At 39.5% G+C, this 26,161-nt stretch overlaps 2 protein-coding genes across 3 annotated transcripts in view; one reads left to right on the top strand and one right to left on the bottom strand.

Moving 5' to 3' along the window:
- The window catches only part of B3GALNT2 (beta-1,3-N-acetylgalactosaminyltransferase 2), a 34,341-nt gene extending 31,336 nt beyond the window's left edge, over nucleotides 1-3,005 (top strand). For both annotated transcript variants that reach the window (XM_084514105.1, XM_084514104.1), the window contains exon 12: nucleotides 358-3,005. In XM_084514105.1, the coding sequence (XP_084370231.1) occupies nucleotides 358-492 (135 nt within the window). In that variant the 3' untranslated portion in view covers nucleotides 493-3,005. The remainder of the gene's footprint in view (nucleotides 1-357) is intronic.
- TBCE (tubulin folding cofactor E) lies at nucleotides 100-25,477 on the bottom strand. Its single transcript, XM_084514100.1, has 16 exons — nucleotides 25,304-25,477; nucleotides 23,839-23,923; nucleotides 13,946-14,135; nucleotides 11,722-11,806; nucleotides 10,935-11,034; nucleotides 9,412-9,514; nucleotides 8,423-8,499; nucleotides 8,028-8,123; nucleotides 6,550-6,614; nucleotides 6,396-6,460; nucleotides 5,799-5,951; nucleotides 5,194-5,347; nucleotides 4,568-4,636; nucleotides 3,554-3,613; nucleotides 2,111-2,202; nucleotides 100-1,866 (listed from the first exon to the last, which is right to left on the bottom strand). The coding sequence occupies exons 1-16, from the start codon at nucleotides 25,401-25,403 to the stop codon at nucleotides 1,774-1,776; spliced, it is 1,587 nt and encodes a 528-aa protein (XP_084370226.1). The 5' UTR covers nucleotides 25,404-25,477; the 3' UTR covers nucleotides 100-1,773.
- Nucleotides 25,478-26,161: the final 684 nt, after the last annotated feature.

Raw genomic sequence — 26,161 nt, 5'->3', positions numbered from 1 at the left:
GGGTAGAGATCATGACTGTTGCTCTAAGTAGCATAAATAAAATAGGGGGATCAAAAAAGTTTGCTTTTTACAAAAATTGAAACAGCCATTGGATCAAAATACAGAAAACACTTGCTAAAATGTATTTAAAACAAACAAACAAAAAAAAAACACAAACCCATCCTCCATCCCCCAATTGCAAGTTCTTTGAATAGCTCTAGCAGCTCAGAAAGGGAAGTCTGCCTCTAGGCCTCTAGTTGGTGACCTTCGTGTGCAAAATGTATCGCCATAAACAGTGAAGACCTGATTCTTGGAAGTAAGGTTTGTTGAGCACTGAATTCTTTCTAAGAACTATTGAAATTGCTGTCTCTCTAACAGGATAGTCTCTGGTTGTGTGAGAAGGCATGCGAGAGTGGTATGCTGTCTTCCCCTCAGTATTCTCCCCAGGAACTGAGAGAGCTCTGGAGAGCAAAGGAGCTGTGCGGAGATCCTTGTAGATGTGAGGAAAGATGAGGGACTTGCCTTGGATAACAGGGTAGCATATAATAAGGATGGAAAAGTGTACATCGGGATTCCTTCTTGGAATAATACAGAATATTAAGGTATCCTTTAATGTTGGGTTTCAACTAAAGCGTAACAATATTTGCACATCCCTTTTGATAATTACAAGTGGACTGATACTATTCATTTTCTATAGTATAGATGTTGATCTGACAAAAACCAAAATGTTTAAGATAAACAGTTTCCTTTTTATATGAAGTCAAAGACCTACTTGTAATTAATAAATGCACATACGAATGCCAACTAGCCTGTCTTTTGTAAATTGAAGTACTACTGATTTAACTCTGTATAGAGCCGTACCAGGATCCACTGGAGAGCTGTGCTTAGTACCAGGGCGTCTGGTAAGTCTTGCTGCAGCAGGTTCCATGCAGTTTGAGGGGTTGTTCTCATCTGTGCAGGGGCTGGGACAGCTAGGGTTTGGGATTTGTTAGGTTTAGTTTGTTTATACCATTATAATTTTAGATATATATATATATAAAAAAAAATCAAAGTTTGCTTATACCAAATCTTGAAGTACTGCAAACTTAGCCTGATAAGGAGGTTTTTCTGGTAGCTCTGTTATTATGTATGAATTTGGTGGTATACAAGTGAAAGTAAAATAAGATTGAGGAACTGCACACTAAAGAATGTAAACTAAATATCAATGCCTTGCAGTATGCTGAGAACTTACTTATACTGTGGTATGTTAACTCTGCAGGTATAATTAAGGTTTGTCAGATTTTGACCTTAAGCACTCCAAGGCTGTGCAGATACTTCTACAGTTACCGCTGATTTACACTTCTTTGCTTTAAGGTCTTTAGAAGTAGGTGAAAACAGCACAAGTAGCCTCTTTCAGTGCAGCACTAATTTTGTTCTAGAGCTATTATAAGTGAGGACATCACAACCAGATCATGTATCAGTTCCATACAAATGAATTCTCACCACTGCAGTGGTAAGGTAGTATAAAATATTGGCAAAAGGGTTACCTTGAGTTTTATTTAATTGAAGACTTGAAGTACTATTTGGTGTCTCCCAGATAAGACACTTCAATCAAAAGCAAAGGCCTTCATAAAGATTAATTGCTAAGTCTAGGAGCTGGAAGTATTATCGTATAGTGCTCTGATGCCACGTATGAAATTCGTGTTCTCCCACAGGTGTTCAGGCACATGTTGTACCTGCTGTCTGCAGGCAGTCTGTAACTCTTCTGCAGTTCCCATCTTGGTTTTGCCTTCAGCCTATCAAGGGAGCTCCTTGTTACCACCGTACTAGCACACAGTCTCCATTTTCTATTGAGTAAAACTGCAAAGGCTTTAAGTCGTTGTCTAGTTCAACTTCTTTTCCTGCCAGCTAGAATAAGAAAGGAAAAAAAGATTTCAGTTTAAGTCTTACCAGACCTCTGTTAATGTAAACCAAATTTAGATCAGGCAGTTGCAGTCAGGGAGGATCAGGCATTGAATCAGGTCCTAAATTAACAGCAGGAAGACTGCCCTCCTTAAGTGAAATCAATTTCATTAGGTAGTATTTTAGAACATGCTATTGACCTTTAGCAGCATGAAGTATTTTGTTGCTGAATTACCTAATTTTAACTCACTTTAGAACTTTCGTAGGACAGTTTCAGTTCTGAACCAGGAATTTTAAGTAGGCGATAGAGCAATCCTTTGACCCTTTGAATAGTCATGGACTCTGGAAAAGGGAAAGAAACCAAGTGGTTAGAAAAATGCTGCTACCACTGAGCTGTAGCGAAGTACTGGTTATTCAGCTATACTTGCTCATAGCAACAGTGAAAGGCTGTATTGCTGCTTCAGTTCTAACACTGCAATAATGTATTTTGTACCTGAAATGATAACTGCTAATGTCAAATTGAAAACGGTTCAATCTCTGGTGGGTCAGACAGAATAAGCTACTACCTTTGAAGCGTTTTGATCCCACATGCCAAATCAAAGTGTTATGGCTTCATAATTTACCTTTTTTGAGTTTGAATTTGCTACACACTAAACTAAGTGACCTTTGGGACATGTACCAGTCAGGTTCTGTCTGCTTGCAGCTGGTGACTGTTCCTTGAAGCTTTCATACCAGAAATTGGCTTTCCCAGCACAAATAAACGAATGTCACTGTGGAACTAGTGCCACTCTTAGAAATATTGCTATGTTAACTCGTCCCAACCAAATTGCCAGCAGAGTTGTATAGTGGTTTCTATTATGAAGTCAGTTACACGGCAGGATATTTTTTGTAATGGATCTTGAATGAGTAAATGTAGTTTGTTCCAGAGGTGATACCTGTGTTTGCAATAGATATACTCAATATTTTGGTTGAACTTTTACTTCTTTTGAAGCTTTACCTAAAGGCACAGCAATAGTGAGTTATTCCTGTAATACCACACATTGTACTTAGACAAATATTTTTCTATCAAACGTTTTTGTAAAAGCTGTATCTATCTGATTTTATGCAACTTGTGATAATAAATGTGATTTTTATTTTAGAATAAAGTTTGTGTAAGTCTGTTCTTTCAGACACCATTCTGCTACATCTCTGAGACTTCACTTTGATTTAGAACAAAGTCTGTTCATTTTGGTAGACACTACAGGCACTAACATTTCACAAAAGACAAATTTGATACAGGTCAGAATCAGATTTCTAATGTAATTTATAGCAATTTGTAAGATATTAGACATAAAAATCTATAACTGCAGACTACGTAGTTGGCTATTACAACTTCATGTTCTTGTTACTGGGCAAATACACCCACCAGCTTTCATACCCATTAATTAGCCTCTGATTGCCTCATACACATTACATGAAACCAGCAGCACACATGGTGACACATGCATCAATTTTCAATTTTCAAACTGGACTGAAAGTAACTAACTGGGTGAAGGTCAGAAAAATAATGACTTTCTCACATGAGTTCTACCTTTGTCATTCCTTTATGTAACAGAGTCTTCAGGAGCTGACAAAGCTAGAGGCAGCTGTCATTCTCTATTACAGTTATTTCAAAAGGAGCTATACATCTGAAACAAGAAAGAAGACTTCTTACCTGGTAGCTTTTTTTCTACTGGCTTCTGTTCAGGTTTGTCAGGACATTTAATTGTCAAAGCTTAAAGAGAACAGTAAAGCATTAGTGAATAAGGTAAGCCCTATTCTGTCAGAAGCACAAAGACTTCCTAGTCTGTTTTTATACACTTACCCCCCCAGCCTGATCTTCTCAATTACAACAGAGCTGTGTCTGAGCAGCTATGATAGCATTTAGTTGTTCTCTATAAAGTTAAAATTTTTCATTTTTATCATTTGTAAGTTTACCTAAAAGTGCTTCAGTTCTAGTTAACTTTTAAAAATAACCTGCAGTAAAATGTGAAACTGCCTACTCCAGGTTAAAAACCTGCTTTAAACTGTCTTAATTTCTTCAAAATATATTTGTATTATATTTTTAACTTAAAAAAATAACTAGAAATTAAGGCCCCTTAAGAAAAGTTTCTAGTATGTCTAGCCAACTACATTCCTTGTTCTATTTAGTTTTCCATCTAAACATTAGAATGTAAGTGCCTTAAAATACTATTTTGGACGTGGATTAAAAATATACAATCAATTCTATCAAATGGGAAACCAAGCTAAGTACATCTGGGATATTAATCTAGCTTAAATATGTAAACAGCCCCAACTACCAAAGCTAGCTTTAATTTTCTTGACTGTTCTAAAATTAAGAATCTAATAAAAAAAAAAAACTATCAGAAAACAATTCAGCTGTTAAGGTTAAAATCTCAAATCTTTTCTGTGGAAGTCATTGAGACTATGAGAATAGAGTACTGAATTCCTCATTAAGTCTTATTTAAGAAAATAATTCAGGTTGGGTAGAGGGAGGAAAGGAGATGGTGTACAGAGAAGCAGGTATCTAATCCAAGTCATAGATACGCATATTGCTAAGAAACAGAATTACATGCTGCAACCCTGTGACCTCTCAGAGGCTTTTGAATGCTTTGTTCTCCCTAAACACAAAATTTATAAAATATTTCAAATGCAGAAAGAATAATTTTGACCATTTCTGGCCTCTTACTCAGAAGCTGATTTTTCAGAGTCAAAGGCTGTTGTCCCTTCAGTTCTCCTTCTTCAGGTGCACCATATTCTGTGTGAAGGAAAGCGCGCATTGACATGAGCAGTTCTCAGACTAACACCCAACAGCAGCCCTAAGAAAAGCAATCAGTGTTGGATTGGGCACAAACCTGCTGCCTCAGCTCCCGCAGCAGCTGGGATGCTGCACACAAAGCGGTAGAAACACCGCACAAAAGCACGGGGCGCTGCAGGCGTGATCCTTGACCAACAGCTCTGCGTATTTAGGAGGGAGTGGAGCAGGCAGCAGGCAGGCGGAGGTGCTGCCTGACACTCCCACCTCTAAGAGCCCCCGGTGCTGCACCAGTAGGGCTCTGGGGCAGGTGCTCGCAGATGTCAGCTGAAGCAGCGAGCACAAGTTATGAAGCAGCAGCACCTGGAGGGGCGCAGCACTGTGCAGCTGCTCTGCAGCAGCAAAAGCCAGGTGCATGCAGGCCTGCCTACAGGTGGGCTTTACAAGGCAGGAGGAGCACAGGGAAAAGCCCCTGGCAGAAGGGAACAAACTGAAGAGAGAAAAATCAAGTGCTACCGCAATGCCAGAAGTGAGGAAATGCTTGTTTTCCTTGTACTTACTAAGGCAAAGCGCTGCGTATCGGGGATGGGCAGCAAGAAATTCTTCACTCGGTTTGTTTCTCTCTGGGTTCCAATTCCCGCCAGCTGCTAGCCACTCTTTTCCAAATATTTTGCGATAATCAAGCTCTGCTCCTTTTCTTTCAGCAGGAAGGATCTGTACTGGCACGGGAATGGAACACAATAAAATTATATGACTTTCCAGAAAAGAAAATCTATTTCATGACACTGACCCTTACAATCACTTCGATGTTCAGTACGTTAGCACTACCAATAATCTTACAAACCCCATTACTAAGTACTAACTGATCCATAAATTCAGTACATTTTAAAGCTATTAAGAATCTTATGAGCTCTGTACCTCTACGTACTGTCTGATCCATAGATGAGTACCTAAGCCAAGACGTTAACTTGTATTATGATGCAGATATTTTTTGTAGCTACAGAAGAGATGCTGTTTCTGCCCTCTTTCATGCTAAAGGTGATGGAATAATCAGTACTTTACTTTTCTGAACACAATCTTAAAAGAAGATGAAATGAATTCCTCAGGCAATGATTTAAAAACAATTTTTCCATAGACTTATGCCATTTGTTGATGCATCACATACCTCAGACTTGTTCAAAACCTCCAGTTGACCTATCTTGGCAATAATTAGCTGTCTCAGGGTCTCCGGGTTCTTCTCTGTGTCCATCAAAGGGTTATTGTGACACTGCAGTGACTGCAAACTTGGCAGTTTCTCAAGCTCATTGATTGATGACCACTGAAATGGAGGGGAACAGTCTTTTGAGGAAACATAAAGCATACTTCATTTCAGAACAATAAACAGTAACAGTGACTTTTCCTGTACAATGGCCATGAAAGAAACTGTTCTTTTGGTCAGCAGAACCAAGTACTTTCATCCTGTTCTTACATTTAATTAAAAAACTAAACAGACCAGGGACTACTCAGCATTTTAGATCGTTAGAATTCCACAAGAAGAATTACGAGGTAGAGGAGGGATAGGACTAGCTACCACAAACCTGTTTAACTGAGATGCCAAGAATCTTTTAAAATTCTAAATCATCCCTCTGTGTTGATCAAGGAATTCGGTAGATGCCTCAAGATCTTACACAAGCAATCAAAAAAATTGTGAGCAAATTGTGAGTTACTCTTAAACAAAGATAGATGTATATGCAGAATGCAAACCCACCACAATCTAACCTACCTGTGATATTTTATTGTCATTTATTGCAAGGCGCTTTAATGAAGGAAACATTTTAGTCTTGCATCCTAGGAAAAAGAATAAGTTTACAGACAATAACGAAAACATTAAACAAACAGAATTATAAAACTATAAATAAATTGCTTCTTTTACATACCAAATTCACTATCAGGAAAGTGTATGGAAGATATTCCAGTGTTTCTAAGTATTAGCTGTTCTAATCTGAAATTTAATAGATACAATGATTACTGTAATTGGTACAGAACATTTTTTTGTAAAAGAATATACTTTTTTTTTTTTTTTTAAACAAAGATCTAATAAACTTTTGGCAGTTATATAGATAGTACCCACACTTCAGAGAATACTTTTTTTTTCAAGGAATAAGTACAATAATTTCAAGCTTTCAAAATAACTCCTGGATTTGAATGGTGTGATTTGCCATATGTTTTTTTAAAAATAGGCTGTTAATTCCTCATGGCTGCTATTTTGGCGTACAGCTCAAGATAATAATTCTGCAAATTAACAACACTCTTTCATTAGTCCCACAATATTCCATTCACTGGAACTGAAGTGCTCTTTTAAGAAGGGACACTACTTTTAAGAAGGAAAGTGCTCTTTTAAGAAGGAACACTACTTTCCCTGGATAAGCCCCAGAGTAGCAAATCATAGTTCAAGCCCATAAATACCATAAAGACATTGCTACTGAGTGTACAGTGAAACAGAATAATCTGTGTAAAGGGTACCACCACACTCACTTAACAAAGTGAAAATATATTTATGTAATGCAGTATAAAAATTATACTTTTTTCTTTTTAAAAAAAAATTGAAGTACACATCTTTCAAAGTCTTTAAACTACCCTCAAAAAGCACATGAAAATTCCAAAGAGAGTCCTTGTGCAGGGGACCCGCCAATACAAACACAGTGACATGCTACTACCAGTAGAGTAACCCCTGTAACCTTCACCATAGTTAACAATCACAAGCAGATGACAGAGAAGCAGCAGAATTATTGCCAGCTCCCTCCAATCTCACTGTATTTTGCTTTCTTTACAAAGAACAAACAGGTAGGGAGCATGGGTGTAAACTGCTGTTGGAAACTGCCCATCACCAGTGATCTTTAATGTGCCAGCCTCAAGAGTAACACCTGCCAACAAGCTGTCCACCAGCATTCTGCAGACTCAAACAACCATGAGATGGCTGCGCAGCTACTGATGAACCTCTACGACACTGTCATGGTCAGAAACTTTTTCCTAAAAAGCCACTTCTGTATCTTTTTTGCTTTGCCAGACCAGAAAAACTCTACAGGCCTGTTATCTTGGATACAAAGGAGCACATACTAGTACATAAAGAACTTTGTAATGCGATAAATTACTTTAGTTTCATAAGTATATAATAAAAATCTCATAACAAACAGCTTAAGAATGTCTTGCTTATGAAAGATAAAAAAATAAGACTATATTAATGTAGCTCAATTAAATAACGCAGTTACTCTCCTCAAGAGGGCAAAATGCTTCTATTTCAAGAATCCATAAACTTTCAATGCAACATCAAAATGATCACATTTCCATTAACAAAAACTATGGAGATGAATAAGAACAAGACAAAGAATTTCCAGCAAATTTGTTTAATAGCTACCTGGGGAGATATGCTATCTGATGCAGCTGATCTCCATCCAGTAACTGGTTGTCTGAGAGGTCTAACAATTTCAGGGTCTGCAGGACATTATTGGGCCTGCCACATCAAACAAACAAATAAACAAAATCAACAAACCCGCACCAAACAAACAGAAAATTAAAAAAAAAAACACGTTTAGTTATTTTTTAATGAAAACACTATTTTTTTAAGCATATAACTGCATGCAAGTAATTGCTTACTTATTCAAATGTTTTGAAGTACACCACATGAAGCTTGCACCAATTATTTTACAGTTATGTCATGGTGATGCAATCATTACAGGAATGTAGCTCTATCTGCTATCTGACTTTGCAGTACATCACTCACAAAAGGCTCATGTACGTTACATGTCTTACCTTTCCAAAACTGTAATATTATTAGAAGTAAGGTACAATTCTTCAAGTGCTGGCCATCCTTGAGCACAAACAAGGACCTAAGAGCAAAACTTAATTTAATATAACAGAAGTTGAGAAAAATTATTCCAGAAATTACACTTTATGCAGATTTCCTCAGAACATATTCGGAACAAATTACAGTTTTCAAAACCAGAAATAAATACTGGAGATTGCCTAGCACTCCCTTTCTTCCACCTGGTGCTTTCCTGTGTCTAGGTCTACAAGCACAGATGAAATCAAACGGGTTCTGCACAGCCACACAATCTGTGGTTCCAAACTTGTAGGACGGCACTACCGAGATTGGCTTCATGGGCCCTGTAGCCCCATGTTAAATGGGCTTATGGGCTCAAATGCTAATGTATTCGAGAACAGGACTTCATCCTTAGTGAAACAAGATACTAGAATAGAATCATTTAAATGTTTGCATATTTCAGTCCCTAAAAAAAAAAAAAAGTCAAAGCTTTGTTTATTCTGTGCTGTGTCTGTGTTGCATGTAACTAGGTATCACGTATTTCAAGCATTTTCTGTAGATGCAAAGACACTAAGCCAATCTCATGCTGATGCAAAGTGATGCCAAAACAAGTATTTCATGTCATACTGACCTATGTTCTTTCTCTTTGCATTTGTTCTATATATGCACTAAAATATAGATAAACTTTTACTAAGTACAAGGAAACAAATAGTATTCAACCTTGGGAACATGAAATTAAATTTTACTTCAAAATGCTTAAAAATGACTGGTTAATTTACAAATGTAAATGAGGTTAAACATTTTTTTCATTAGACTCTAGTGCCAATATAACTTACATTTCCAACTAATACAGATAAGTCACAGCACCTTTTCTGAGGATGACTACACTTCAGAAGAAGAATATAATGTATAATATTTAATGTGCTTTACTTGTTTTAGAACCTACCAATATAAATGAAAACAAAATCAAGGTTTTTACCTCTGTCCATGTTATCTCAGTCTGATTAAGTGCCAGAACCTTCAGTTTTGAAAATACATTAGATACAGAAATTGATGTAGATGGAAATTTCATTTTGTTTTCACTGTGTAAAAAGAATAATTATCACCATAAACTTAAATAAACACAATTATTTAAGTCACTAATTTGGAATTATGTACTAAGTACAAAAATAATGTAAGCATTTAAAAAAAAAAACAACAAACACTGACATTGTTTCACATATTTAAATATATTACAAAATATTACTTATATTCAAACTTTTTTCCTCATTTACTTTCCCAATTCAAAAATGCATTTTTATTCATCTATGGTTTCCCCCGCCCTTTTCTTTCCCTAAATTTTGAATGTGAAAAGAATGATTTTCATTAATACTAAATGAAACAAAGTCTGATTTGGGGCTTAAACTCCTTAATGTTAATTGAAACTATCTAGATTGAAACAAAAAGTATGTAAAACAAAAGGATTTGATAACCATTGTCAACAGCAAAAAATATTACTATCAAATAGTTAAAAGATTCAAAACTGGAGACTTCAAACTAGTTTTCTTAATCTGCCCTCCAAAGACATTTGTGTTTCTTTCTTGAAGTATGATCTACCTGTATATTAAGACAAAAAAAAATTCTCGATGTAGTTACACTTACATATTTGTAAGTAATTTTTTCCAATTTAAACAAGCTTTGAGAGAGCTGCTGGAAAACTATCAATTTTATTCTTCCAACATTCCTTGCACAAAAAAATCATTAACAGACTTACTTGGTTATGTCTTTCTTTTTTAAAGTAAACTCTTAACAGAAGGCCAAAACAATTAAAAAAAAACAAATTCAAGCTATTTCAGTTTGTAGTCATAAGCTTCAAATTCCACCATCATTTCCATTTTGCATTCCAGTTTCATCACAAATAAATCACAAATAACTTCTGAAAACCTGTTAGTCTAGGCCACACTTCTCAACAATGAAAAAATGAAATAATTATTCTAATGAATTTAAATAAATTTTCCATATTCTCATGTATGCTGATAATAATAAATGACTGCGTATGCTTCATGCAAAGTTAGATCCTAATTTTACAAATAGCACCCAGGTTGCAACACCTGTTCAGTGCTAAATGTTGAAGAAAATGGAACACCTACAACTATTTAAAAATCGTTTTTGTCACGTTAGCTATAAAAACAAATACAAAAATTGTGCTTGCATTGTTATTATACTAACATGGCATTTATTTCAATTTAGCTTACATCCCTTTGAAATTATTTTAGCTGCACTGTGTGTACTGCACAATGAAGGCTTTGGAAGCTGGTAATAGGACAACAGAGATCACATACATGACTACATGCATTCGTTGTTTAAGGACATAATGAAAAAAAAAGTATTTAAAAACTTAGCTCCAATTAAAACCAGTATTGAGGCATTCAATTATCTTATGAACGTTGACCTCGTATCTAAAAGAGCCTCTTCTTTTTTGTTCGTATCCCCAAAGGTACAGAAAACCAAATATGAATATACCTGATATTAAGTGTTTCCAGATTTGGAACTTGAGAAGCAATATCTGTGACTGTATCCCAAGATGACAGCAGATTTTTTGATAGATTTATATGTCTGATATCTGAAATTCCATATTAAGAAAATAAACATCTCAAATCTGAACTTCCTTTTTCAGACACTAGAATTAGGGTGTTTGTTTTTTTAATCAAATAAGCAGAAATAGAATACATTTGTTTGCCCTAAGAGGTACTACCATTCAGTTACAGCAAATTTTACATTGCTCTGTGGTACAAAAATGACTTAAGAGAGCTTAACTTTACAAATCTAAAAATGGATTAATTTTTGTATTGATAGGAATTCTTACCAATCCTTACAAATGAACAAATACGCTTTCTATTTCTCTAATATAGCTACAACATGCAGTACGCTGAATACATTATTAGTTATATATTTGAAACCTGTGGTACCTACCGAACGTATCAACTGTATTTTTATGTGCTTATCTAATCTAGAGTAAAATTTAAAAAATCGCGATGCTGGAAACGTCAGTCACAGTAACAACCTATGACAACATTGTTTATTTTCACCCACAGTCTGCATTCCTTCTCAAAAGTTGTAGGCTTCTACATTTTAACTCTGCAAGCATTGAAATAAGCCTCCAAACACAAACTATGGTTTTAAACTTTTTTTTTTTTTTAATAAAAGGATAAAAATACAGTTCCTCATTCTTTGAAGTGAACACTTGGAATGCTAAAATATATACTTTTTTTGTGGTATCATATTATACAGCACCTTCAAAAAAGGATACTAGCACATGTTCTGCTGATTTCCTCCTTCTGACCAGCATGGCTCACTGCACACTCACGCACCGAGATATCTACCAGTAGGTTCAGCTGGCTAAATGAGAAAGAACATTCTGTTAAGTAATCTTTGAACAGAAATAACATAATATTATGAAAATAATATTTTCATAAATAGCTCCTTTAGAACTTGGAATTGAGGTGCTGGAGCATGTCCAAAGATGGGCAACGAAGTTGGTGAAGGGTCTAGAGAACAAGTCTTATGAGAAGCAGCTGAGAGAGCTGGGGTGGTACAACCTTGAGAACGGGAGGCTCAGGGGAGACCTTATTGCTCTCTACAACCACCTCAAAGGAGGCTGTAGTGGGGTGGGGGTAGATCCCAGGTGCCAAGCAATAGGACAAGAATAAATGACCTCAAGTTAAACCAGGGGAGGTTCAGGTTGGTTATTAGGAAAAAATTATTCACTGAAAAGGTTGTGAGGCACTGGAACAGGCTGCCCAGGGAAGTGGTTAAGTCACCATCCCTGGGGGTATTCAAAAGATGTGTAGAAGTGGTGCTTAGGGACATGGTTTAATGGTAGCCTTGGCAGTGCTAGGTTAACAGTTGGACTTGATAATCTTAGAGGTCTTTTCCAACCTAGATGATTCTATAAATCAACACTGCACATTTTAGTATCTTTCCTGGATATTTATACTTCCTTGGATTCTTATACTGCAAAGTAGGTCTGGTTGAATCACGATTTCTTCCTTTTCCCCCACCTTCCTCTTCCCCTTCACTCCCCTCTCCTCTGCCTCCTCACAAAAAAAAAAAACTGATACTTATCCAACTGTAAAAAAAAGTCATAAAACAGACACACTGTAGCTATGCAAACTGGAATTTAGAGTTTCCAAGTTAAATGTGGTTTTGGTAATAATTCCTGCAAGAGGTTCTAAGTTATTTAAGCATTTTATATATATATATATATATATATATATATTTATTATTATTATTATTATTTTTTTTTTTTAAATAGCAGTTTTGACTGCTAAGTATGTTCTGGGAGGCAAAGGGAGTACATCAGTGGTCCCGGAGAGGAGACTACCACCTACTGAACTGTTACCTCTCTGGTACTGGAGGTCATTAGAACTGCAGTCTACTACACATCATTATGTTATTTGTTTTTTCTTACCCTCCCAGATAAATGAGCATTGACAAGAACTGACTGAGAGATGGCTTTACTAGCAGTACAGTGACTTTCTGCTTTCCTTCTCTTAGTTACATAGTCAGTGCTGATGTGATTAAACAAAGATGAAACAAGAAATACTGTACAATACTCAGAAAATACAAAAATCCATCTATTTTTAAAGGACCACCAATGTGTATAGGTAAACATAATGCTATAGAAGACATTACTGATAATATGCAGATCATCCTGTGTGCTATCCAAATCTTCAGTTTACCATCCATTCATTGAAATCTCAAGCAAAAACCCTGTATTTGCAATTGTCTATTGTATTAAATTTGTTCTCCATCAATCTCAATCACATGATATTTATCATTCAGCAGGAACCTGTTCTCTGTCCTGCTGTACTGCCACATTAAAATAAACATGTACCAACATGATAAAGAATGGCAGTATTTGTAGACCCAAAGTTACTTGAATGTAGTTTGCATGCAAGATCTTGACTAACAAGAAATACAACAAGAAATTTCAGAGTAAGTTTAGGGGCAAGAAAACCTGCCATTTCACCAGATCCAGTCTACATATAATTACACGTTGCTGCCAAAAGAGAAATGTACCTGTTTCCCTCCATGCATTCTCCTTGAATTTTCCGATTTGGCAACTGTGTGGTTGCTGTACAACTTGAGCTCATTCACGGATCCAACGGAAAACTAACCCACAAAACAAAGAATGGTTTCATACTAGAACAATGAGCTGAACCAGCTCACCTTTTGACATAACACCAGATCTCGTGTTCAAGTGAACAGCAGACACAGAGAAAGAGAACAAGCAAGGTTATCTCTTGGCAGTAGCTCACAATCACATCAGACAAAGAGCATCATGTGAAATTAGACAATTTGTATCAGAAATTTCAAATAACCTTTTAATTCATCAACAACTTTCTTGAACGTTCTTAGAGGAAATAGTACTCCAAGAACTATGGAATAATTACCCTAACCATTGAGGAACATATACTCTTTCTTTCCTTATGGTTGAACAGCAACGTATCCTAGATTTTCATATATTACACTTGCCTTTGTTGTTCTGCAATGGAATCCATGCCAATAAGTTCCACGGTCTTCTTTCCCAGTACTAATGTATTCTTTGTCCCATTTTGAACATCTTGCTCCTTCAGCCCGTATCGGTCCTTTACTGCAGTGAGAAAATCTACTCCAAAATTTGCCTTGTTTGGCCGGATAAATGATCCTCCTCTGGGATGCCTAGAAAAGAACAGCCAGGAAACAGTGAAATATGAAAAGTTATCAAAAGTATGATAAAAAAGAAAGTCTAAAAATTACTGATTATTACTTTAAGAAAAATACCACGAACCAAAGCAGTCAAAGGGATATTTTACAGGCTGATTTTAGAGCACCACTCCTGCTCAGTGAAACCAGGCAAGGCTTGCAAAGTATCACTGATAGCACTTGAATGTTATGAGAACTGAAGCACCACATCTCCAAACGTGCTTACACATCAAGATTACCACGCCAGTGCCATTATCAGAAATAACCATTCCATTGTTTCCAAACTCACTATGTACTGAGTTTTCCCAGAAAAGTAGTTTCTACCTATGGACAGACACAAACAGACCTAAATCATATGACAAACTTCTCTGGAGCCTTAGCTCAGCTTATGGCTGAGGAATACTCAGAATAGTAGGAAGAAGAGAGGAATCAGAATAGTCAGCATTCCCTCACTATATTTCACTTGAATAAATCACTCATAATTCTAAGAGAACGCAGTTTTGTCAAATGACATAAGATGCAAATTGTACCTCTTGTTATACTAACTCAAACTTAAAAAAAAAAAACAACTAATACTAACTTGGTAAAATTTTGAAAATGAATATTTAACAAAATTACCTGGCTAATGCACATTCTACAGAGTCCTATGAAGTTTCTTAGTTTTCCTTTGAGCTGAAAAACACATGACAATTTCTCGCCATGCAATTGCTTTGACAATTTCTATCAAAACTAGAAAGGAAATAGTAGGATGAACTGGCAAAGACAAGTTGTGGGAATGGTATCACGGAACAGATGGAGGATCTGATAGGAGGATCAGCCAGAAAACAGCAGGAAGAAAATTGGTAGTTATGATTACCTGCCTGCCTTCCAGCTGAGAAGAGCACTGACTCTGGTTGGAAAGTACTCAGGAGGATGAAACCACTTATGTAAATAAAACTCCTCTTTTCAAAACAGCGTGTAAACGTCAAGTGGCTCATTAGCAAACCATAATACACATCATCAACTCTACAGAGTCCAAAATTCTCTCAGAAAAACAGTAACCAGAGGCCATGAATCCTATGGACCTATTGCAAGGAGATGGAATAGCCTGGGCACCATATATTTACATTTTTATTAAATGATCAGTACTGGAAATTGTCTGTGCCAGCTTTATTCATTAACATTTCTGGTATTTATTTTAGTAAGTACTCTCATAACACAATTAAAGAACCGGATAGAACCAACATATTATTTACTTTAAAACAATTTTCAGTCTAGTTTTGTAGCAACTAAGTTTAGAGTACAATGGTTACAAAACATGCAGACAAGCACATTCACCTAGAGAATGTGAAACCAGTGTGAATATTCATATTCAACAGGTATTTTCAATTACTTGTTTTTGATTTAGTAAACCTCTCTTAAGCCCTTCCTTCCACTTCTTTGAAGTTCTTCATAGTTTGCAAACATTTGCTTAGTTCAAACGTCAAATTTCCTCTAATGTAAAAATCACGCAACTTCTTCTTAACAACACTGCTTTAAACAACAAATCACATTTTCACTGCCTTAATTATAACATCACTTACACGTGATGTACATCACTCCTACACTTGCATTTACTTAAGTCAAACAGCTTTGTAGATGGCAGATGCTGCAAGATTCCACTAGGGTCTCCATAAATAACATTTCTTGTTCTGTTTGCCTGTAGTTTACCCTATATCCTGCTGTATGTTTATTTTGAAATCTGCTATTCCTTCTCCTATCACCTCGACTTTCCCTGCTTTGTCATCTCCATTCCTCTGCACTCAACAATCCTGCTGCTCACTCAACCATTCTGCTAATTCCTTCCTCTCCCCAACCCTCTCATCAGAGCTAACATAGATGCCCACACCTCCAGCCTTCTCGTCATGCCATTTATGCTTGGCATAGCCAAGACCTTTGGGTCTCTCCATCACCATACCCCTTCCTAAGTTCATTTCTGTCCTCTCAAGTCACCATTTCCATGCACTCCTCCGTCCTCTCATTGTCTTTGCAGAAACCAGTTCTAACCTCAGGGAAATAAAAATAAAGAAAATTAGATATTTTGCCTCCTGCTTTCTTAGGCACTAGGGTAATTTGAAGCTATACAAAAAGTATGGTGCATTCCCTCTCTCAAGCCCATCCTGTTTTTTTTATTTGTTTGTTTGTTTTGATTGTAGGAAGATCATAGGGGTTTTCTCTCCTGCTACCATCACTTCTGAGTACTGTCGTGGTTTAACCCCACGCAGCCATTCGCTCCCCCTCCCCCTCCCTCTCTGGGGATGGGGGAGAGAAACGGGAAAGTGAAGCCCGTGAGTTGAGATAAAGACAGTTTATTAAGACAGGAAAATAATAACAACAACAATAATAATAACAATAATGATGATAATAGTACTACTAATAGTAATGTGTATGAAACAAGTGATGCACAAGGCAATTGCTCACCACCCACTGACTGATGCCCAGCCTACCCCCGAGCAGTCCGGTCCTCCTCCCTTGGCTAGCCACCCCTATATATTGCTCAGCATGACCTCGTACAGTACGGGATGCCCCTTTGGCCAGTTTGGGTCAGCTGTCCTGAGTCTGTCCCCTCCCAGCTCCTGCTCACCCCCAGCCTGCCCATTGGCAGGACAGAGTGAGAAGCTGAAACGTCCTTGGCTTGGTATAAGCACTGCTCTGCAACAATTAAAACATCAGGGTGTTATCAGCACTCTTCTCATCCTAATCCAAAACATAGCACCCTACCAGCTACTAGGAGGAAAATTAACTCTGTCCTCACTGAACCGAGGACAGTACTCTGTCCCTTTCAATGCTATCTTACGTAATAAATACTCAAATCCATTCCACAGCCTAAGTTTGTTTCCATTTTATTAATTTGATCTACTTTTTTCAAGAACTGTCAGAGAGAAGGACAGAAAAGGAGATGCTGCAGTAAGAACCTATTTTCAGGCAAAATGACTACATGTGCGAGGAGAGAGGTCACTTACCTGCAAGTTGTTTTCCCTAAAATACACTGCCTGTATTAAGTTTCATGCTAGGGAGTACAAGCTGTACAAGACCAAGCTGTACAAACCATACATATGTATCACACAGCCCATGTACAGCACTCGGACTCGTGAAGAAGCACACCAACCAGCCATCACTCTCCACAACGGGGAAACAAGAAGTTATTTAGACAATTCCTAGCCCAAGGAGTCACCCAGTGTGCACATTGGATGGTTGGACGTGAGTACTAATCATCAACCTGACTTAAGCTGAGTGTTTGGAAGCCAGAGAACAGGGATTTCGCTCTGATGTGTGCAGAAGGTCCGAGAACCAGGACAATGCACGGCACAGAAGTGAAGTGGCTGAAGGTACGCCCCAGTGTCCTTAAGCAGGAAACCTGGAATATGCCCAAGTGGGGCTCTGACAACCAGCTGGCTCTGGTTAGCGAGTGACACTTCTTACTGGCTTTTAAAATCGGCAGGCTGACCCCAATCTCGGAAGACTGCTTGTAGGGCACTTTCTACTCCCGACTCAGTAGCCTGAAGCAATACAGCCCATCTGCCGGCATGCTCGGGGCCCTCAAAGGATACCCATTAAAATTCAGGTAAGCTACCAGTTTCTGCTGTTTAACCATTTTCCTGAGGGAAAAAATAAAAAATAAAAAATTTAAAAAAAAGAGGAAATTGGCATCGTTCTTCTTCGCTAATGAAGAACCAAGTAGAAGTGTTGCCTATCATCACAGGTACGTGACGGCTCCTCAGGTGCCCGTGGATGTCACACACTTGCACTTCTCAGTGCCCGAAGCACAACACTGCTCTGCCAACAGGCACAGGTGTGAGCACGCCTCTCAGCCAAGGAGAGGCCTCAGCTTTATCTGCCAGGATGGTAAAGGTAGATGGAAGGGTGTCTTTGCTCAGTACTGGCTGTTTCACAACAACTGCCTCAAGGCAATTATAACCGTGGCTGGAGGCATACACCCTGCACGGCTCAGAGGGTGTCACCAATTAGAGCTGTTTGAAACCGTGCCTATCTCCTGCATGAGCTCTAAACAGGTCTTTGCTTTTAAGGGGAAGGTCCTCAACAGATCAGACTCCTTTTAGAAGAATCTACACACTTTGGTAAAGAAAGCCCGTCCAATTTGTTTTTGAATAGAGACTGTGATAGCTGCGGCATCAAACAGGGCTTGTAAGGGACACCCAGGACTAATCTGCTGTGGCGTATCAAGTTCCTGACTGCACAGCAGAAGCTCTGCAAGCATCAGCAAGTAATTGAAGTTCTCCTAAGTTTACCTCAGTCACACAGACATGAAAGCTGAGTCTGAGCTTCCACAAAACAAGGAAAGAAAAAAAAATAAAACCACGACATCTGCAGCTCCAGATGCTCATCTGAAGGCTCTGCTGGTGCACACGACACATTTGGATAGTGGTTAGGGCCAGCAGTTTTGTTTCAACACCTTCCCACTGCCAGCAGAGAGCAGAAATCTCAGCTGGGTACAGCACCACACAGTGAAACAATCCAAATCTCCTATCTGAGATCTTTGGAGGCTAAAAGCAATCTTGGGAATGCACGCTCCCCTTATTAAACTGCTTTTTCTTCATAGACACTAAAATGAGATTGACATCTCCCTGTATTTGAAGCTTTTATTTGTGTTCTAAGCAGATATTCCTGGAGGTGAATCTGTCATTCCTGAAGGAGAGTTTATTTTAATATAAACAGATCTTTTTTTTTTTTAGGCAGGAACATAAATGCCATGCAAACAGTAACAGCTGATGGTCACAAGTGCTGTCTGTAAATCTAAAAACATGCCCCTCACAACTGATAAAATTCACTGAAGAAGAAACTGAAAACATGTAATGCCTTTGCAAGGCTAGCTTGGCATTTCTGGACTACAAAAATATACAGGAGTCCAAATTCCCACCAGAAGAAAATAAAGCAAAGGGAAAAAAACAAGTCCCAAAGAGCTGAGAAGCAGCTGCAATTCTGCCTGGCTGAACGCATCACAGAAGCAGGTTTTACAGTTCCTGCACTCCCCTCCTTTTCTCTGCCTTCCTCTGAAAGGCAACCCTGGGGAAAGAGGGTACAATTTAATGGGGCCAACACTTCTAGCAATAGCATCAGCTGATAACGCCAGGGTTGTGGGGTTGTTCTTGGGACAGGCCACCGTATTGATGCCAGCCCAGCGTAGATGCCCACTCAGCACAGCGCACTGCTCAAATTAATCAAATTTGATTAATCAAATCAAATCAAATCAGGATTCCTCTATAAAGAACAAAGCTATTCTTTAGCAGGAGAGAACACATCCCTTCCAACTGTGAACCAAAGCACTCGGTGTGATAAAACAGGACGTCACTCCCAACTCATGCGGTAAGCGGCGAAGTATGTCAGCTAGCACAGGGGAGTCCAAACATCTCACTGCCAAAATGGTGTGGACAAAAAACAGCTGCTAAAACAGCCATGCACGTGTAAACACTGCATGTGAATGGGATACCTGAACCTGTCTGAGAGGATGTCTGCACGGTTAAGGAGGAAGATGACCCTTCTGCCAGATTAAGCTGTAACCAGGGAATTACACAGAGACTTTTTTTGGGGGGGGGGGGGGGGGGGAGAATCGGAGTGGGGTTGACTTAGCTTGAAAGGAGGTATGACAGAAAGCAAAACATCTGTACCCAGGGGGAGAGAGAAGAAGGTACAAGACCAGCAGTCAAGACCTGGTCTGCAGCTGCCAAGTCAACCTGCCAGCAGTATGACCTCTCCCTGGCCAGAGCTGAGGTAAGCCCATGCCTAATGAGGGGACGGAGGTGGTGGAGAGCAAGCTGTATGCCTGACACCTCAACATGCAGGTGGGAGCCTGGGGGTGCCTCCTACCCACACACACACACCCCAGCAGACTGCAGGAAGCAAGGCAGGGACATGAAAGCTGGAGGGGCTGTGTCTCCCAGGGGATGTGCACGCACCTAGGGGGCTTGCAGGCCCAGGGCAGGTGTCCCCGTAACCCACAGCCACCAGGGCAGGACACCCATGTCACTGTGTGAAAGGGGGTGTGCGGCCAGAACTTCATTTTGAAAGCACACCCCAGTTTCATTGCTGTGTGTGCATTTTAACACTGCTGTAAGGCTTGGTTATTCACATCTCATTTCTCGAGGCGCTGTAGAACACAGCTTACTTTATTAGATGATACACTAGTGTGGGTGACAGGTAAAATAACAGCTTCCTCAGTTATTAGGAAACAAGACTTTATTATCAGGAAGAAGAATCACAAATGCCACTAGAGTATGCATTGTCATTTCCAGCTACTCCAGATTTGATAAACACACTCATGACGTCTGCGTGTTTTGAAGCACTGCTGTGTTGTTCTTTGGTTCTCAGATTCTTAAGAAGTTGAATTTGTATCACATAAAATATGATTCAGACATACATATTGCCATGAAACATATGAGTTTAGGTAGTGTTTCCACAAAACATACTACACAGACTATATACAGCTGTCTGCAGACACGCTGATTTATCCAAATGAGGACTCCTAAGAAGATCCTTTGGGAAGGAAAATTTCATATTGTTTTATTTTCTTCCTGTGATGTCATCTTGAAATATCACTGTGAAAGATTTTTTTTTAAAGCACCCCTTTCAAAATTACCTTAGAAATAATTAAAAATAAAAGCTTGTCTTTTCATTGCATTTGTTTACAGTTTAAGGTACTCCATCAGCTGCTTTTGCTTATCAGAATTCAAGGAGTTAGAGAAGCAGACTTCTAAGCAAAGGGTACTACTGATAAGGTTTGATTATATACATATATATATATATAAAATTTCTGTTTTATGTATGTATATACATATATACACATTACAAAGAAACAATGTAAAAGTTTAAAGTTTACTACCATTGTTTTATAAACAAAAGAGTTGATACTTGAAGGTTTTGTTTTTTAAATCATCTTCTTGACAAAATAAGGTATTCACTTATACAGAGTTATGTCTGTTCTCTTGATCTTTGTATTCTGTTTTCTGGAGTATTTCTGAAGAACAGGTATTGTATGAACAGCATATTCAAAGATGAGTACATTTAGGGCTGTTATGGTTATGTGCAGCTTCATTCAGAAAGCAGATTTTTTACAACAAGAATTAAGAGTGTTCTCTGAGCTCATGTTTCCTAGGAGCATACTAATGATTACTTGTATTAGTCCTCCTACAGCAGAAGATAACTAGTTTTAACTTGGAAACTGCTTCAATTGAATTCAAGGCATTCAAAAAGGAATTTCTGCTAACAAACTCAGAAGACACTGTTGTCTAAAGACCGTTTTCTATTCTTTATCTAGGAAAAATCCAGGAATGTTAAATTTCTTCTCTTCCATCAGAAATGTCCTTATCCTCCTTAAGCCTCACCTTATTTTTGTCTTTTTTTTTTCCTTGTACCTAGTGAATCAGTTCTTGTATTTCTTTGTTGTTTTTTTTTTTTCTTTTTTTCTTTTTTTTTTTTTTCTCTCTAAAGGTGTGTGTTATCATCTCATTTTCTCATAATGAGGTCTCTAGGGCTCCCACCATACACAAATGTGGAAGTTAAGAAGACAGACTAAGAACTCTGATTTGCACTACTGAACACAATCTACCTCTTCCCTGTTTGGCTAAGGGTGGCAGAGAATATTCCCAAAAAGGATTTCGAAATAGCTACTTCTTAGTTTTGAATTATTTAATAGGTAAATTCTGTTGATTCAGTCTGAGACCAAACAACTCTGCCTGATGGTTTGAGAACAACTTTCATGTGAACTGATAGCAGAGTATATTCTCTAACAGGCCTGGAACCACTATCAGGTCTTGACACAAGTACAGAAGCCTCCTCTGCTACCTCAGGGTATTCCATTTGTCCCCCTGGAGATATTTCAGCAGATAGAAGACTTTTTTTTCACAATATAGAAATAATAATTTTGATCTCAGTTCTTTTTCTTCTGTGTGTCATACAGCAACAGTGCAGTTCTCTCAGTCCCTTCCATACCATTGAGCTATAATTCAGGTCAGAGAAGGTGCCAAGACTCATCTGCTCATAAAAATGGAAACAATCACAATTTCCACAAGCTGAAAACACGTGCTCTAGAGTTAGCAAACACATGCACCATGACGACATGTTTTTAATTATTATTTTGGAAGAAATTCACAGGAAGAACTCTTTCCGTTGAATCATCCATTCAGAGCAAAATAGATATACATGTATACTACCTCCGGCTCAGAAAAATCTTTGAACCGTGACTAGCTAAAGCTAGCAAGACTGTTGCTACATACTTTTCTTGTTCTTTCATGCTCTTCCAGTCATCTGCTATTAGCCAGTATCAGACAAATCTTTGTACTGACTTCATTCAGCCAGTCTTATGAACTTCATTCACATGCAAGTTGGAGAAAAAAAAAAAAAAGGACAATTTGCTTATCTTCTCATCGATGACTTTAACTTTCTCAGCATAATTAACACAAGGAATTAATTTCAGAGAAGCCTTACATTTTCCAACAAACCAAAGCAAACACACATCCTAAAGCAAGACCACAGATAACTTACTTTCTTTTGTCATTTTCCTTCAGGATGAACTGAAGGCTTTTGAAAATCTAAGTGTTCACTGTCACAGAATTTGATTTATATTAGATTTATTTTACTTAAATGAGCACTCACAAAGTTAGGAACAAATAGCAATCAAACTGCCCTTTTACAGTTACTACCAGCCTATGAACATAAGAGGAAGACAAAAACGACGTATAAATCTTGTCTCCATTTTGCCTCATTAATGTATGACCAGCTGTGATCCGTTGGTCAGAACAAACATCCATGTAATGCTGCACCCTTTCTCCAAAAGCAGCCAAAAGAAAACAGTTGGGGTAAATGTAAAAGCAAGGCAAGTCTTTTGATAAGACCTCAGTATTCTCTTATCCTTCACCAACTGTCTGCTCTGGAACTTACTGAGCTAGCAGCCCGCAGTATTTAAGAGTCATTGCTGGACTTTTCTTCTATGAATTCATCCAGGTATTTTCTTTAACTCAAACTTTCAGCAGTTGCAGTGGCCCCTGACATGGCAATCAACAGCTTGCAGCTGTTTGCCCTGGAGTCCTGCGTTCCCCAATTTCAAATGTGTTAAGTGCTTGAGTCTTCAGCATTAAATACAATGTATGCATACACTAATTAAATAAAAATAAAAGCCCACACAGCTACATTGTGTTTTGCATCCATTAAACACAACTGAACTTACTTAACAGTTACTGAGTGGTTCAAGTATCAATCCATCATTATCCTTTACTTGGTAGTTTCCCTTAACAATATGCATGCAAGTCATCTTAAATCCAAAACAGTACCTGAGACGGTTAATACAGACCAATACTTCACTTACATAAGAAAGGTAAGTAGGACATACTGATTTTCTTACTGAAGTAGAAGATAAAGGCCTGCTAAGGTAAGACTAACAATATCCAAGAAAATCACATTTTATTACCCACCTCTGAAACCACGACTTGTATTTTCCAACTGTTTACTGCATTCTAATCCCTATAACTGGATCAATAACAATGGAAGAGCCTTTATGGCATAGCTGGTCACAGCATTCAAATTTATTATCTTTTTAAATATCAGCCAATTGATAACAAAAGGATTTGCCTGAGAAATTGACCAAGAGCATTTTCCCATAACCATATTGATAATATGCAGAACATGGTAACAGTGGGAATCAACTCACCTGCATTTAAAATACTGTGTTCCTTCGTAGGTACCATCATGTTTTCCTCTCTGAGGATCATCCCATTCCACTCCAAGCCAAATTCCTGAAAAATATGGTAGATACATTTTCAAACGTAAGACACCATAGCTCTAGAAACATCTAGAAACATCTGAAGTTCATCTAGCCTAACCTTCCTTCTCAAAGCAGAAGATTATGACCAGTGCTAGATCAGGTTAGACAGTTAAGTCTCTACAAACCCAAATCTTGAAAACCTCCAAGGAGAGAGTTTCCAACCTCTCTGGGCAGCCTATTCCAGGGCTACGTTGTTTCTGTAGTGGAAAAGATTTTCCTGATGTTCAATCTGAACCTTTCAAGACACAGCTTGTGGCTAGTGCTCTTTGTTATAAAAGAATTTGGCTTTGTCATCTTTATTACCATATTTCAAACGCCCATAGGCAACTATTTGATGCCACCTAACTTCTCTTCTTTACCACGCTAACCAAGCCCAGTTCCCTCAACCTCTCTTCACAAGACACATTGTCCATGTCCTTGACCCCATTGGCAGCCCTCCACTGGATTCTCTCCAGTTTATCTGCATCCCTCTTGAACTGGGGTAACCCGAACCAGACACATTATTCCAAGCACAACTTTATCAAGAACCTCCACCCTCACAGGGGAGACAACAGCTTCCCTTCATTTGTTGGCCATGTTCAGCATTTTAAGGTAACCCAGTAAGATGGGCTTATTTCACACTACATGCAGAAATTCTTACTCCTGGAATTTCTTAGGCCCACTCCTAAATTTCATGGAGCTTGCTCTGGACTGCAGTTCTGCTTTTTGTTACATCAGCCAGCTAAGGGTGATCCGGGTTTTAACTTGGAAGCTAGATAAACACAAGGTGGATGAAGGACTGTTACGTGGGTTGCTTTTTGTTACACCAGCCAGCTGAGGGTGATCTCTGTTTGTTACCCATGACACTGACGTTGAGCGACACAGACCCCAGAATTACTTCTGGGTTCCCTGTACGTTACGGGTACCAGCCAGACGTCACGTCATGGATTACCATGCTTCTGCCTGACCGACCTGCAGACTTTCAGCCCACTTAACAACCCTTCCATCTTGGATTTACCTAGCTTCCAAATTATATTTTTATTCGAGACTGTGTAAGAAGCCTTATTAAAGTCAAGGGATACTATATCCCCCACACGGTTTGCCCACGTTCCCCATCCTACCACCACAGGGGCAACCAGGCTGGCCCAGAAGGACCCGTCCCTTCCGACCACCATCCCCAGCTGCCATTTTGTCCCTCGTACACCTGGAAACGCGTTCCTGGGGCACAAGCCCCGTGACTTTTACGGGCTCTGGGGCGAGGCTGACGAGCCTACAGCTCCCCGGCCACCTCCCCGGCCTCCTCTACCCTCCTGCAGCCTCCTCACCCAGCAGCCGCGGCCTCCCCGAGCGCTGCCCGGTGCCGCCCACCTACCCGCCGCGCCGGGCAGGCCGCCGACGTACCGCACGGTCGCGCGCTCCGCGCCGCACAGCACCCTGCGCCCCAGCGCCTCGCCGGGCGGGCGGCCGCTCATGGCGGGCAGGGCGGGGGCAGCGCACGCAGCACCAGCAGCAGCACCAGCAGCAGCAGCAGCAGCAGCAGCAGCAGCAGCAGCAGCAGTAGGAGCAGCAGTAGGAGCAGTGCTCGCAGCGCCTGCGGGCCCCGGCGCCTTCCGCGCAGCGCAGATTGGCAGCACCCGCCCCGCCCCGCCCCGGCGCGGCCGCCATTGGCCCGAGGCGCCTTCGCGCCCGCGCCGTGTGGCATTCTGGGTAGTGTAGTTCAGCAGGGTAGGGGGTTCTGCGCGGGCTTCATGTGCGAGAAAAGCAGTGATAATAATAATAATAGTAATAATAATAAAAGCAATGTAAAAGAAAAGGGGAAAAACAAAACAAAACAGAGCCAAGCAGCACAGGTCGGCAGGCACCGACCACTGACAGTGAGCGAGTGGCTTTCGGAGCAAAGCAGGGGCTGGAAGGAGCGAGCACAGGCATTGCTCAGCACAAGGGCGAGGCAGGCGGACGGGACAGGACAGGACAGGACGGGAGGAAGGGAAGGAGAATGGGACAGGACAGGACAGGCTGCCCGGCTGGGGTGCTCTGCAGGGACACAGCGCTGGGCCCTCCTGCCACAGCCCTCCTGGCATGGGGCCTTTGCCTTTGTAACCTGGCGTGAAGCAGTCCACACACGGCACACCTGGTGCTGCAATGTTGATTACAGGCGTTTGATAACACCGGTGTATTGCAGCCGCACTGAACTGTGTGGCACAAAGCAGCTGCTCCCCAGAGGGGCCTG

Source organism: Aythya ferina (genome assembly GCF_964211825.1).
Source record: "Aythya ferina genome assembly, chromosome: 3".
NCBI lineage: Eukaryota > Metazoa > Chordata > Aves > Anseriformes > Anatidae > Aythya > Aythya ferina.
Note: the sequence above shows the minus strand (reverse complement) of the source record. Positions and strands in the feature narration are given on the sequence as shown.